Source organism: Odontesthes bonariensis, chromosome 16, assembly GCF_027942865.1.
Source record: "Odontesthes bonariensis isolate fOdoBon6 chromosome 16, fOdoBon6.hap1, whole genome shotgun sequence".
NCBI classification, from domain to species: Eukaryota; Metazoa; Chordata; class Actinopteri; order Atheriniformes; family Atherinopsidae; genus Odontesthes; species Odontesthes bonariensis.
The window spans coordinates 16,480,937-16,495,654 of NC_134521.1; the positions used below are offsets into that span (position 1 = coordinate 16,480,937).

At 41.6% G+C, this 14,718-nt stretch overlaps 2 protein-coding genes across 3 annotated transcripts in view; one reads left to right on the forward strand and one right to left on the reverse strand.

The window, feature by feature from the left end:
• The window catches only part of cltca (clathrin, heavy chain a (Hc)), a 30,804-nt gene extending 20,954 nt beyond the window's left edge, over positions 1–9,850 (forward strand). Inside the window, exons 14-31 of one of the 2 annotated variants that reach the window (XM_075486425.1) lie at positions 329–492; positions 1,260–1,385; positions 2,391–2,533; positions 2,868–3,102; positions 3,224–3,346; positions 3,435–3,580; positions 3,691–3,874; positions 3,981–4,173; positions 4,300–4,457; positions 4,561–4,833; positions 4,994–5,311; positions 5,490–5,621; positions 5,718–5,828; positions 5,917–6,087; positions 6,304–6,525; positions 6,742–6,762; positions 8,081–8,156; positions 8,593–9,850. In XM_075486425.1, the coding sequence (XP_075342540.1) occupies positions 329–492; positions 1,260–1,385; positions 2,391–2,533; positions 2,868–3,102; positions 3,224–3,346; positions 3,435–3,580; positions 3,691–3,874; positions 3,981–4,173; positions 4,300–4,457; positions 4,561–4,833; positions 4,994–5,311; positions 5,490–5,621; positions 5,718–5,828; positions 5,917–6,087; positions 6,304–6,525; positions 6,742–6,762; positions 8,081–8,156; positions 8,593–8,726 (2,930 nt within the window). In that variant the 3' untranslated portion in view covers positions 8,727–9,850. The remainder of the gene's footprint in view (positions 1–328; positions 493–1,259; positions 1,386–2,390; positions 2,534–2,867; positions 3,103–3,223; positions 3,347–3,434; positions 3,581–3,690; positions 3,875–3,980; positions 4,174–4,299; positions 4,458–4,560; positions 4,834–4,993; positions 5,312–5,489; positions 5,622–5,717; positions 5,829–5,916; positions 6,088–6,303; positions 6,526–6,741; positions 6,763–8,080; positions 8,157–8,592) is intronic. The other variant, XM_075486426.1, reaches the window with a different exon arrangement.
• A 779-nt stretch (positions 9,851–10,629) lies between these two features.
• On the reverse strand, positions 10,630–14,135 carry ptrh2 (peptidyl-tRNA hydrolase 2). Its single transcript, XM_075486445.1, has 2 exons — positions 13,645–14,135; positions 10,630–13,257 (listed from the first exon to the last, which is right to left on the reverse strand). Exon 2 carries the CDS (start codon positions 13,245–13,247, stop codon positions 12,732–12,734), a length of 516 nt encoding a protein of 171 aa, XP_075342560.1. The 5' UTR covers positions 13,248–13,257; positions 13,645–14,135; the 3' UTR covers positions 10,630–12,731.
• Positions 14,136–14,718: the final 583 nt, after the last annotated feature.

Sequence of the window (14,718 nt, forward strand, 5' to 3'; positions counted from 1 at the left end):
AGGCACAGCCTTTTCTGGCCACAACCAGTAGCAACCCGAGGGAGGCGGGTTGACCAGGCCATTTCGAATCGTATTCGTTATGGTCTTGGTCAGACCAGAATCTCGAAGAGATTTGAAAGTCTATGTTAATCAGGCTAAGTTTGTGCCTAAAGCAGCCCCTTTTTTGTTATTAGAATAATGGAGCGGAAAAGTTAAATCCTCGAAAAACACAATATGGAGCAGTACTTTAATGGCAGTCTGATCTTTTCAGGATGTGTTATTGGATCCACAATGTGGTCATTAGACTGAGAGGGAAAAAACTTGTTTATTTATTTTTTTTTCCTTTCAGGTTTGTTCTACTTCCTGGGCTCAATTGTAAACTTCAGTCAGGATCCTGAGGTTCACTTCAAATACATTCAGGCTGCGTGCAAGACGGGCCAAATCAAAGAGGTGGAGAGGATCTGTAGAGAAAGCAACTGCTACGACCCTGAACGTGTCAAGAACTTCCTCAAGGTAAAGCCACAGGGACGGGAAATGTTGAAACAGACACTCAACAGTTCTTTTCATCTTTTATATTTTATATTTATATATTGTCTCTCGGGCCTTTGTTTACACTAAATCATTCTGTTCCTGATCCACACTATTTTTTTCTTTATTGTCACGTTGAGTTGGAGACAGAGTTTTCTGTCATCTTGGTCGAAAGATTAAACTTCTTTGTGATGCAATTTTGTAATCTTAATTCGCAGCCACATAGTCACATACATTTTAACTCGTTTCTACAGGTAATACAGGTTCCTGTATTTTATGTAAAGAGTCAATACTTGTCTGTGTGTGTAGTGTTTAGTCCTGTAATATAAGGTTGTAGTCAGCGCCGCATGTTCCTGAGTAATAGAGCGCAATCCCAGTTTGTTAGTCCTGTGGAGGGCAGCAGTGCGTCAGCACACCAGTGGGACGAGTGGTCATCTCTGCCTTGACCTGACAACAGGCAGCTGTCTGCCTAATGTTGTGTTAGAAGCAGTTTATGAACTGGTTTTGTCCCAGTTATCTTCTACATGCCCATTCTTCAGCCTGTCAGTCGTGTAGTAGTTGCAGAACCTCTCGGGTGTGATTTTCGAGTCACTTGGTCTGATGTTTCTGGAAATTTCTTCTTCTTCTAACAAGTCGGAAAAGATCAACCCTGCTGCGTCAGATTTGAGGTCACTGGGCTTGTGTAGAGGGTTCCCTGCAGGTTGCAATAATTTTCTTTCATCTTTTTCTTCATCACTCTGCGTGACACACAGGAAGCCAAACTCACCGACCAGCTGCCACTCATCATTGTCTGTGACCGCTTTGACTTTGTCCACGACCTGGTCCTCTACCTGTACCGTAACAACCTGCAGAAGTACATTGAGATTTACGTTCAGAAGGTAAGTGTTGATGGCAGAGACATTCAGATTAGTTTTAGGGTTTGGAATCTCAAGGCACCTCACAATTCGATTACTATTCGAATATGCAAGACATTTCTAAACCAATTATCTATGCTTTGTTTTTCCTTTACGGGGCTTCTGTTTTTTTCTCACTGTGTGACTACTTGGTACTTTCAAAGCCAAGCATATGTAACAATGCATAGCTGATATGCTTCCAATATATCTTATTAATAAAAGAAATTGGGAGAGTTGTGGCCTATTAACTGGAAGATTACATTTGCCAATATCTTCCAGTATTAAAAAAAAAAAAGAAAGAAACAAGAAAAGGAAATTGTACCTGTAGCAGCTAATTAATACGTAAAAAGGAGTAAATTAATACGTCAACATTTATTGAATATTACAGAATTCCAACAAATAGTCTCTTATGTGCAATCAGCATTAAAATCCCTCATTAATTGTTTTGTAATTGCTATCTGCCAGTCATCTGTGATTAAAAAATGCTCAGTTATGTTGGCATAAGATGTTTTTGGCAGTCGTGTTACACCTGCTATCTTAAGTGATTCCATTACGTCAGTTTTGGTCTCGTAAAGCGTGGGGATCACTGTGTCAATAAGATATCTTCGAGATAGGATGTTCTCCAAAGTTTACAACATTGTTTAAAAGCTGTTGTTCTCAGACTGAATGCAGATCCAAATCATTGGCAATATCATTGACTCGGTGGTCTTCTGGTTGGCAGCAACTACACCTGGCTGTTTTCATCCTTCCCAGTTGGAGGCTGCCAATCAAATTCTAACTTAGCTGTACTGAAAGCATACTAAAAGTTTTCCGCTTTTGTGTTCCATCATTATTACCTTATCAGTTGACATATAGAAAACCAATATTTGACATTTGTGAATCAAATATGAATCTTCCAAGTTCCCGTCACGATGCAGCTAAGATCCCAATTACTATCACACCGTATACTTGCTTTACAGGTGTGAGATTCACTGTGCATTTTTGTTTTAGGTGAATCCCAGCCGTCTGCCTGTTGTAGTTGGTGGTCTGTTGGATGTGGACTGCTCTGAGGACGTAATCAAGAGCCTTATCTTAGTTGTCAGGGGACAGTTCTCCACTGACGAACTGGTCGCTGAGGTGGAAAAGAGGAACAGGTGCTGTTTTTCAATATATTCACTCTTAACAGAAATTTAACTGTACGTTGTAGTGTATAAATTATTTTGTCTTAAAGACATGGATTTATTTATCTTTTTCTCGCAGTGTTCACGTGTAACTTCTTTTATTAATACAGTTTTATGCTTGTAATCTCAATATATGAAATGTTTTCTTAATTTGAATGAATTACAGGACTTTAAATAAAATAGTTGAACCTATCCGTCAAGCCAAAATGTGTGGAACTTTGTCTAGTAGTCAAAGAGGCATTTGATTTAGCCTTGTGTCTCTTGGTGAAGCTGAGTGAGGAGAGTCCTGACTTTCCTTTTCTTTCAGGCTGAAGCTGCTGCTGCCCTGGCTGGAGTCTCGTATCCACGAAGGCTGTGAAGAGCCTGCTACCCATAATGCCCTAGCAAAAATCTACATTGACAGCAATAACAACCCTGAACGCTTCCTGCGGGAAAACCCTTTCTATGACAGCCGCGTGGTGGGAAAGTACTGCGAGAAGAGAGACCCTCATCTGGCCTGTGTGGCTTATGAGCGAGGACAGTGTGACCAGGAGCTAATCAATGTGAGGATACATTTTTACTTCCTTCTCAGACTTATTGTTTTAGTCTACCTACTCTTGTTGTTGTGTCAAACTGCTCTCTCCATAGCAGATAGCATTTTTAATTTTGTCCTTGTCACATCAGGTTTGCAATGAGAACTCACTCTTCAAGAGCTTGTCTCGCTACCTCGTCCGACGCAAAGACCCTGAGCTTTGGGCCAGCGTGCTGTTCGAGAGCAACCCCTTCAGACGGCCGCTCATTGATCAGGTACGGTCCACGTGAGTGACCTTTGATCTTAATCGGTACCCTTGCCTGGTGCCGCTCTAAGCTTCAATTCTTCTCTTTGTGGTTTCAGGTCGTGCAAACCGCTCTGTCAGAGACCCAGGACCCAGAGGAGGTATCGGTCACCGTCAAAGCTTTCATGACAGCCGACTTACCCAATGAGCTCATTGAACTGTTGGAGAAGATTGTTTTGGACAACTCTGTCTTCAGTGAACACAGGTCTTTAGCTACAACATGCTGGACTCACATTTGATCCCAGAGTCACTCTGATATTGCATAGACAAGTGGAGAGTGAGTGTGCTCAGGATGTCGTTTTCTTTTTGCCTTAGAAATCTGCAGAACCTCCTGATCCTGACAGCAATCAAAGCTGACCGTACCCGTGTGATGGAGTACATCAGCAGGCTGGACAACTATGATGCTCCTGATATCGCAAACATCGCCATCAGCAATGAGCTTTTCGAGGAGGCCTTTGCCATCTTTAAGAAGTTTGATGTCAATACCTCTGCTGTGCAGGTTTGTCTTCACCTCTTTTCACATTTAGGCTCATCCTTCAGTGACTGAAAAAGATTTGATCAATGTCTTACTGTTTTTTTGTTTGTTTTTTTTCTTCTCTCTTTAGGTGCTGATCGAACATATTGGCAACCTAGACCGGGCCTATGAATTTGCTGAACGCTGCAATGAGCCAGCTGTGTGGAGTCAGCTTGCCAAGGCTCAGCTACAGAAGGAACTGGTTAAGGAGGCCATTGACTCCTACATCAAAGCTGATGACCCCTCTGCATACATGGAGGTGGTACAGGCTGCAGATAAGAGTGGTAAGGAGGTGCCACTCGACACGATACTGTCAGTATAAAATGGCGTTAAAGCAGGGTTCCTTATCTACCAGGAAAACAAATGGCTTCATGTTGAAAACTAAACTTACTATTGTGATTATGTTTCAGGTAACTGGGAGGACTTGGTCAAATTCCTTCAGATGGCTCGTAAGAAGGCCCGTGAATCCTATGTGGAGACAGAGCTGATCTTTGCCTTGGCCAAAACCAACCGTCTGGCTGAACTTGAGGAGTTCATCAATGGGCCCAACAATGCTCATATCCAACAGGTCGGTCTCCCTTGGGCACGACCTTTGTCTAATTAATCTGTCGGATCAAAATGGAAGCACTTTTTATTTTTATTGTGTTGACACTTTTTTTTTTTTTTTTTAGGTCGGTGACCGCTGCTACGATGAGAAAATGTATGATGCGGCTAAACTGCTGTACAACAACGTCTCCAACTTTGGTCGTCTGGCTTCAACTCTGGTGCATCTCGGAGAGTATCAGGCTGCCGTGGATGGTGCCCGCAAGGCTAACAGCACCCGCACCTGGAAGGAGGTGTGCTTCGCCTGTGTGGATGGACAAGAGTTCCGACTTGCACAGATGTGCGGCCTCCACATCGTGGTGCACGCTGATGAGCTGGAGGAACTGATCAACTATTACCAGGTAAGAGAACTTTATTAAATGATTTAAAAGAAAAAGATTGAATACAGTGATGTTCAGGGTTCGGGCTCATCTTGCTGAGCTTTACAATTTCAACTTTTAGACATGGTATTGTGAGAATTTAGCCTTTTCACAATATGCCATCGTCATCCTTCTCTCTTAGGACCGCGGTTACTTTGAGGAGTTGATCACCATGCTGGAGGCCGCCCTGGGCCTGGAGCGTGCTCACATGGGGATGTTCACAGAACTAGCCATCCTGTACTCCAAGTTCAAGCCTCAGAAGATGAGGGAGCATCTGGAGCTCTTCTGGTCCAGAGTTAACATCCCAAAGGTCCTGAGAGCAGCGGAGCAGGCTCACCTGTGGGCCGAGCTGGTCTTCCTGTACGACAAGTACGAGGAGTTCGACAATGCCATCATCACCATGATGAATCACCCAACAGACGCCTGGAAGGAGGGCCAGTTCAAAGACATCATCACCAAAGTACAGATCTCAACTAATTGTTACTGAATAAAAGAATCTTGTGTTTTGGCAACATTCCAGCAGAATTATGATTGCCATGCCTAAAATTGAACTGCATCTCTTTAGCCAGTGTAATTTCTTTTTAAATGGTATTTTTCTAATCCTGTAGTAATAATAACTTTTTCCTCGCTGTGTGTAGGTGGCTAACGTGGAGTTGTACTACAAAGCCACCCAGTTCTATCTGGAGTTCAAGCCTTTGTTACTGAATGATTTGCTCATAGTACTCTCCCCTAGACTGGACCATTCACGCGCTGTCAACTTCTTCAGCAAGGTACACTTCAATTGTTCTCACACTGATAAAGAAGGAGAGATGGACATGTTCTGTGAGGTTTAAACTTAGATAATCACTGGACATGTGTGTTAACAGGTGAAACAGCTGCCGCTGGTCAAACCTTACTTACGATCAGTACAGAACCACAACAACAAATCGGTCAACGAAGCACTTAACAACCTCTTCATCACAGAAGAGGACTATCAGGTGAGCGTCTTCGACATCTCTGTGTGGTTTCTTGTTGCTTTTTATTTTGGATATTCACTGATCTTTGGTTTGATGTCACTCTTGTCAGGCACTGAGGACATCGATAGATGCCTACGACAACTTTGACAACATCTCACTGGCCCAACGCTTGGAGAAACATGAGCTGATTGAGTTCAGAAGAATCGCTGCCTACCTCTTCAAAGGCAACAACCGCTGGAAACAGAGTGTGGAGCTCTGCAAGAAGGACAAGCTTTATAAGGTGCTTTTTCTATTTCCACTAATGTTTCACTCTTATTTTCTGTTGGAAATAGATGAGGAATTATTTGACAGGGTTGAAGGTGAGGACTTGTGAAAGACTGGACATGAGGCAGTGATATAACGTGAAGGCGAAGCGAGTTAGATTGCTGGAGTTGCTTGCTGGTGACGGTGTGTGTTGTCTGTTTTTGAGCCTGTCTGTGCTGTTTCATCCCTGCAGGATGCCATGCAGTATGCATCAGAGTCCAAAGACACGGAGCTGGCAGAGGAGCTGCTCTCCTGGTTCCTACAGGAGAACAACAGGGAGTGTTTTGCCGCCTGCCTGTTCACCTGCTACGACCTTCTGCGACCTGATGTGGTGCTGGAGACCGCATGGAGGCACAACATCATGGACTTTTCTATGCCATACTTCATTCAGGTCATGAGGGAGTACCTCTCAAAGGTGCGTCCGTCCTTTTAATGCTGGTGTTGATTTAAATCCTCTTTGTATTCCACGTAGGGCCATGCTTCTTTCCTTTGAATAGAAATAACTGCTCTCAAAAATGTCAACCTCAGTCTGATGGCTTATATTTAATAGCATTGCTTTGCACCTCTGCCAGTTTTCCTCATTAGGAAATATTTAATCATCATCTCCTGTGCTGCACCTCTTCTCTTCCAGGTTGAAGCAGTTAAGGAACAGGTGAAAGTTAAAGCTGTTTTTGGTCTGGTTTTTAGCTCGAGAGATTGCAGCCTGGAGTGTGCATGGTTTTAGTTGTAGCACAAACAGCACTCTCACGTGGACAAAGTCACTGATACATCTGTTAGGCTGACACTTCAGTTGTTGGGAAGTGTTGCAGCTATAAAAGCCTGTAACTGTCGCAGTCTGTTGCAAGAACAGGGAAGTAAAATTGTGTATTCACTTATTGGAGAAAATGCACTTTAAACAATAACTTTAACCTTTACTGCTAAACTTTTTACTTTGATTTAATGAGAATGCGAATACTTACGTTTTTTTTTTTTCTTTGTTTTTTTTACCTTTCAGCAATTATAGATTCTATGTAACCTACTTAAAAAGTGCATTTCCTTCCTTCAAGCTTTACATGTTGTTGAGAGGGATGATCTATCTCTGACCTGGTTACTGCAGGATGCATGTGTGAACACGTGTCATTTTGATGGTGGCAGCAGGCTGTTTGTTGTGCCCGGCTTCCTGCTGAAGACTTCTTCAGTCACTGCACTGCGTCTCAGTGCTGCAGCTTCATGACCAGCAGTGTCTCACACACATGCGTACACACAGCATGGGACTGTCTCCGTTTACAGAAAGTCTACAAATCATCTGAAGAGTTTGTGTTTATGAAGGCGCATGGACACACTGAATGATGAATGTTTAAGAAAACAAGAAATTAAGTGCACTGCTCAGCAAGCTTGTTATTTATTTATTTATTTTTTTAGAAATAACCTGCATCCCAGTGCTGCTGCTTTCCCCCTGAGGACTTGATATGTACATGTTGATTATTGCCGTATCTGACTTTATTATTTATTCAAATCTTTAAGATAACTTTTAATAAAAAAAAAAGATCTTTTCCTTCATTGTTTTTGTCAAACAGGGCATCAGTCAGACGAAGTTATTTGCTTATTAAGCAATAAGCAGTCAAATTAAAGCTTTAACTTCATGGAGAATGCATGTGAACACCAAGGCAGCATGTTTTAAATGTATTTATCAGGTAGACTTTTTGTTTGAAGCGTGGACACTTTGCCACGGCTCTTCTGTTCCAAGTCCTCAGTTGCTTTTGTGCTTTTATAAAAACCTAGACTGCCTCCATGATGCTTGGGTTAGGGCTCTGTTGGCCAGACCATCTGCGACGGGACTTGTTGCTTTTTGTGGTTGTCATGATGGATAAAAACATTTTTTTTTATTTATTCATTTATTTATTTTTTAATGGAAGACTTTTGTAATGTATATGTTTACTTGTTAATGGTAGGGACTTTGTTCTAATTGTGATTATTTTCCTCCTTTGCAGGTAGATAAACTTGAAACCTCGGAGTCCGTAAGAAAAGAAGAGGAGCAGGCAACGGAGACGCAACCCATCGTCTACGGTAACGGTCCTACAGTGGCATCAATGTCTGCTTTACTGTGATCAATATCAACAGGAGCAGGTTTCTTTTCAGGTAGCTCTTAAGATTATCCAGGCTTTTCTGCTGCCATCGAGCCTGATAGAGCTCCGAATATTGGGTATCAAATATGTCTGTATGTAATTCCACATGAGAAAAGTGCGGACTAATATAACCACAACGAAGGGGTGAGTTGCTGTAGGATGTCATCGACAGTAGGAACATGATTGATGAAACCCTTTTATAAACTTCAGGCAGTGAATATTTCATACATCTTAATATGACTTGTCCAGACGTTTTAAAGCTTCTTCTTTGTTGACAGGAAATGGTTTCGTAGTTGTTTTGTCAAGGGGAAAATGAGAAATAACTTCAGTTTTACATCGGAGCCAGTTTACCAAGCTTTTGTGTGTGTGTGTTGCAGGAACACCCCAGCTCATGCTGACAGCAGGCCCCAGCGTACCTGTGGCCCCTCAGCAAGCTTACGGCTACGGCTACCAGGCTCCCGCAGGATACGCTCCACCAGCAGCTCAGCCAGGCTTTGGCTACGGCATGTAAAGACCCCCCCACCCCCTTTTCTTCACATCCAGGCTGGAGCCACCATCCATCCATCTCCCACAGTCCTTCACCAGACCATTATTGTCTCTCTGCTCTCTCTGTTTGGAGTGAGAGATAATACTGACAAACTTATTTTTCCTTTTTTTTTCTACTTACCCCCCCCTTTTTTTTATTAAACTGTCATGAAGGACTTTATTTCTATTGTCAAAAATATTAAAAGATTGAATCATAAAGATTAATTTTCTCACATTCCGTAATGATTTAGATAAATTTTTCTCATGTCTATATTATTTGAACGGGAAATGGTTTATGTACAATGGGGGGCGGGGGGTTTATGGGAAGAGCCAGTCCTCTTCCCATATTAGAAAGAGGTCTGTTGTGAAGCATCTGATTTGCACTCTGTAGTGAGAAGAAATTAATGTAAAACCTCTTCCTTTCATGTGTGTGAGCAGCTTCTTCTGTCCAACTGTACAATGCGTTTAATTATTGTATATTCAGCCACAGAAACCGCGACTGTATTCTTTTATTTTGCAACATCAGACTACATCATGACCACCATTATAAAACACTACGTTTTCCTGGTCATAATCCCACTCTCGGTCTTTAGGGATTGTTTGTTGAAGATTTTACAGGGAAGCTCGGTTCTTTCCAGAAACGCCTATGCAGAATTCTCCGGACTAATTTTCCTCCAGAAAACATTTCCATGTGCTTTACATATTGCTCTAACGCGGGACCCGAGGGAGGACTGCAGACCTGTTTGTGTGTGACTAACATGCCCCCTTTCTGCATCGTTTTGGTCACTTGTCACTGAGTGTGCAGGAGATTTTTCCTTTTCCTTTTTCACACTTTCTTCTCATGTCCTGTTGTGGGTTGTGTTTCACTTTTTTCGTTTGACCTGCTCATCCAAATCCAAAACGATATCGCATCACATGTGGGAGTTTGAAGTTTTTATCAAAGGCTTGCGTGTATACAGGAAATCAATCATTAACTCCTTATATTCTTGTCTAAATTACCTTAGATTTAAATTGTGCACTTACAAGACTTGATTGTGCATAATCAGGATCATAATGAATGAAACAGCGGTTTTGTTTTCCACTTAAAAATAAAGGCTTCTTGTTTGTCAAGAGCAGTGTGGTTTCTTATGTTTATAGCTTTGTGCTTCCGCCGCACAGATAAACGGGCACAGGTGCCACGGTTCTGGACTCTGTTGATATGTTTGAGAAATGACTTTATAGCTTCCAGTTAAACTGTTTTTAATTGATTTATGGAAGGTTCATCTTTGAACTTTGAGTTTATTCTGTTCAGGCTGTAAGTAAAAGTGACTGATTTAAAGCTTACATTAAAACAGACGGTCAGTGTACTGAAGTAAGTGGTTATCTGAAATTTAGTATGGTATTCAAGTTATGTCTGAGAGCTTTTGAGTATCCCTTTTATCTTAAGCTGTGTCAGATGCCAGATTCACATGTTGGACTGTACAACCCCTGGCAAAAATGATGGAATTTCATCTAAATGTGTCAACACCATTTTATTTCATGGCTAAAATACATGTGTAAATTTAAATATGGTAATGAGTCAACTGATAAAGGAGTGCTTGCAGAGCTAAAAGAGCTGTTGCACCTTGCTGATTGACAGGAAACATGGTCCTAACAAGAGAGCTGTCGGTGGAAACTACAGAGAGGATTATGAAGCTCATTCAAGAAGGTATTTTTGCTCAGAATGTGGCAAAAGATGTTGGTTGTCCACAGTCGGCTGTGTTTAAAATTTGGACTAAGTACAAACAAAAGGGGAAGGTTTTAAAAGGGGAAACATACAGGTCGATCAAGGACGACGTTCAGGTTTAAGGACGGAAAACTCAAAGCAATACAACGAAAAATAGAAAATGAACAACAAAAGAAATTAAATATAAGTGAGTAGAAATGGAAGTCAGTGTTTATTAACATATAAACAGAAGAAAACATGGTTCCATTGGGCTGAAGGGAAGCAGTGATGGACTGGATGATTGGATGAAAGTGATATTTAGTGATGAATCACCAATCTGAGTTGGATTAGTAGATGATGCTGGAACTTTGGTGTCGGTCAAATGAAACATCGAAAGAAAACAAGCTAATATCTACAGTAACTGATATCGGGCTGATGTCAGGTGGAGCACCAGGGGAGATGGCAGTTATTACCTCTACAGTAAATGTTCAGGTGGACACTGATCGTTTGAACTCATTCCATCACTCAGAAGGAGGATTGATGATGTAATTTTTCAGGATAAGACATTTTGCCACAGAGCACAGAGCGATCAAACCTTTCTTTTGGAAGGAAATATCATCTGTGACACAACCAGTAAACAGTCTGAATCTCAATATAAATATAAGATTTATAGTTGAAACTAAAAAAGAAAAAAACAGGTCCATGACGAGGCTCCACCCTGCAAAACTAATCATGTCAGCTGCTTTGCAAGAAAGTTGGATTCTAACTGGTGAAAAATATTGTTTTTATTTAGTAAGGTCCTCAGAGAATACAAGCTTCCTCCGAGCATGACGATTTCATCATTTTCTGCCATGGGCAGTAGTTTAAAGCCATAAACACTTATTTCATTCACAGATATGTAGTTCCAGCGCCCTCTGCTGGTACGTGTAGGCAGATGTCGGAAGTAAAGTCGCCCTATAAATAGTTTGTTCTGCTTGGTTCCAGTTACTGCTGGTCTTATAATGCGGCATTCATGTTATAAAGTAGAAAAATGTACCAGTGTACTTGTGATGGTAAAAAGTTGCTCTGTGAAACACTTCTGTGTGGCTGTGCAGAAGTATTAACATGTGCGCAGTAACCAGTGAGTTGGGCTTGGAAACTACATCCAAATTACGTGAACTCTGCAGAAAAACAAAGGGATGTGACATTCAGTTACAAATCTGATGAAAGATGAGCATAGGTTGCTTTGTAGGAAATGTGGGAACAAATGCTATCAGGGTTTAATCCTTATTAAGGAGTAAAAGTTCCAGCATTTTTTTAGCCTTTATGGAATCAATGATCACATTACTAAATCTGCCTTTTGTAAGTGCACAAACTTTGTGAATGGTCTTCTTTTAAATAAATAATCTAGTGAGAAATTATAGATGTAAATACCAATTAACATTTAAAAAACTGATTAAATACTTAAAAGTCCCACTGCAGCTTATATTACTCCAATATAGAAGCATATTTCAGCTCTGCAGCTGTGATACTACATTATCTCCTATCAATTCGTTACTTACACTTACAACGTATATTTTTTTATTATTAAGAATATCTAAATTAGGGATCAACAGAGGAACCGTTTAATGAATTCAGCCAGGACTGACTCACAAACATCGGCCTGCATGTTGTCGATATGGCCTCTATTCCATTTATTTGGGGGAAATAAAAGCTATTTGCAGAAATTTGCATTTCTTTTTTTGTCCGACTTTATTTACATCAAGCATAAAATAAAGCAAAGCGGCCCAGTACAACGATGTGGAGTCAAGCGTCAGCCTAATTTGTTCTCGCTGGAGAATTGATGGAAAGTTAAATAATTACCCTAAATTTCCCTTTACTGTGGGTTTCTGTTCTGAAGGCTTTGGTATATATATATATATATATATATATATATATAAAAAAAAACAACAACTCAGCAAATATATCAATACCAGAATATTTGTACTTACTAAAGATCAGAAAAGGCATCACCTCTAATAACAACCCAGAATTACTCAGGCTTCATGCGTTAGGATCAGATCCGTCTCTGAGCATGAGCAGCAGGCAGAGTGCAGACTGCAGCATTACACCTGTTTAATGGGTCTGTGGCACATTCTCTGAACATTCAGAATAAATTGTCATTGCCAATTTGTCATCAGTGCTAGACAACAGTAAGTTCATTTCTGTGGTGAACTAAGATAGTTGCCAGATACAAAAATAAACTCATGGTAGCACAGTTTGGTTTCTATTAAAAATAGTTTTATCAGCAGGGAAATCCCATCATCTTATAGATGTAAGTAGAAAACTCTAGTAGAGCTTTAAGTCTCCAGTGACACTGTCGATCAGGTCGGCTGGGCCGGGGCCTATACCCAGCACAGTGCGTGACCCAGGTGCAATCTGTGTCCTCCCTGCATCCTGGATGAGGCTGACAGTGAGGCCTACTTCTTTGGCATGACCCAGCAGATCAATCAGGGCATCTTCATCGGGGGCTTTCACCACCACTTTGGGCTGACCACAGTACTCCCACTGTTTGAGCAGCTCTGGGCTCCTGCGTTGGACCTGCTTGTAAGCCGACACAGCAGCATGGGAACACTGGGCGGCGACCTTCCCTTTGCCCATCTTCAAGTCATTGCGGACCACCAGAATCATCTTGAACTCGCCTCTTTCTCCCATCACGCTTGCTTCTCCGCTGCCGTTTCCCACAGCCGTCATCAGGCTCTTGGATGTGGGGCCAAATCGGGCCCGGAGGTGCCAGCCCAGGAAGAGTCCACAGCCCATTCCTGCCACCAGACCCAAGCCCAGCGGAGCATTTAACAAGTCCATACTGTCAAACCTGTAAAACAGTTTCATTTATTGTACATTCAACAACTGTCCCAACGTTCATGGACAAATTATCTCCAGACTAACCACATGTTTTTTCTACTTCATATACTCGTTGAACAGTCCTTTCTAAATGTTGCCTGAGATTCAGATTCAAACGGATTTCAGTTTCTGAACACCTCGCTGATCTCTGAATCATTGACCAGTTAATGGAGACTGTGTGTGCTAACAAGAGTTAGCTTCCAGGCTACGAGCACTAACTGCCCGGCTGAAACCGTTAAAGCTCGTAACCTCCGCTCAACGAAAAAACAGACGAACATTCAGACATGCTCACATTTAACTGTGAGAACACAAAGCAGTAGAAGCGATTGAAAAATAATACTTTAGTCACATTTCATACCTGCTAAGCTCGATGCCCTGCCGGCATGAAGGAAGTTTAATTTACTTTCTGATGACTTCTTCTCCTTCTTCTTTGTCTTCTTCTTCGTCGTCTTTTTTTTTTTTTACTACTCCCCCTACTACTACTACAGCTACTACAACCATAGACGCCGCATCGACTGCTGCCGCGACTACAGGGCGGCCATCTTGGTACAGTGCCATTCGCTCCTACAGTTCATTGCATCTATGGAGGAATGGTGTTTCTACACAATAAAAGTGATCATAAATCACTCAGTTGTCAAGCTACTTTCACGAGGTTTGTTTGTAAAACGTCAGACAGACATAGATAGAACGAAAAGAAAAGAAAAGAACCCAGAAAACGTTCAGGTGTGTTCAGGTCTTTATTTAAAGAACCTATATAAAATGTTCAAATTAGTATTTCCATTTTACCAGAGTAACGCCGGTCTTTCAGCTCTTCATTTGAGGTTTTTCTCCCTCAGATCCTTGGGATGCACATTTTCTTCGCCCTTTGCTCCCATTCGCGGGACCAGCAGGGGATGCATATTTCGGCAGACCTTTGCCGAAAAATGCATCCCCTGCTGGTCAGGCTTTAAAGAGAGTCTGGAATGGAAAGATATAACTACATCATATATTTGTTTGTCTGATTGAATTAACAGATGCGAATTTCAACAAGTCAAAAATGGTCTCTGAAATTAAAATAATCAAATTTTATGAAGAAATGAGAAAGAAGATGAACGAATGAAACACCATTGTCAGCTCAATATTATCACTATAACTTTATTGGATAAATTTAATAATCCACACCTGAAACAGTTTACGCGCGCTCCCGCGAATGGGGATGCACTTCTCAGCATAACACCCGAGCATGCTATTCCTCTTCTCGCGCGCCAGACTCTCCACTCGAGCCAGAGCTTCACGAAGTATGTAACAGAGTGCGAAGCATAACTGTGGTCCTAGTGGAAAGAGGGATGGAAATATATCGTGATGTTTATAACTCCTCACTCACTGATGTAGCTGGCCCACATTCTTAATTTCATCCCTTAGTCCCACTCAGGGGCGAGGCTAGGGTATTTTT

What these genes read in the sequence shown, in the direction of transcription:
- ptrh2 (XM_075486445.1), bottom strand. Translation starts at nt 13,247, where the DNA reads ATGGACTTGTTAAATGCTCCGCTGGGCTTGGGTCTGGTGGCAGGAATG.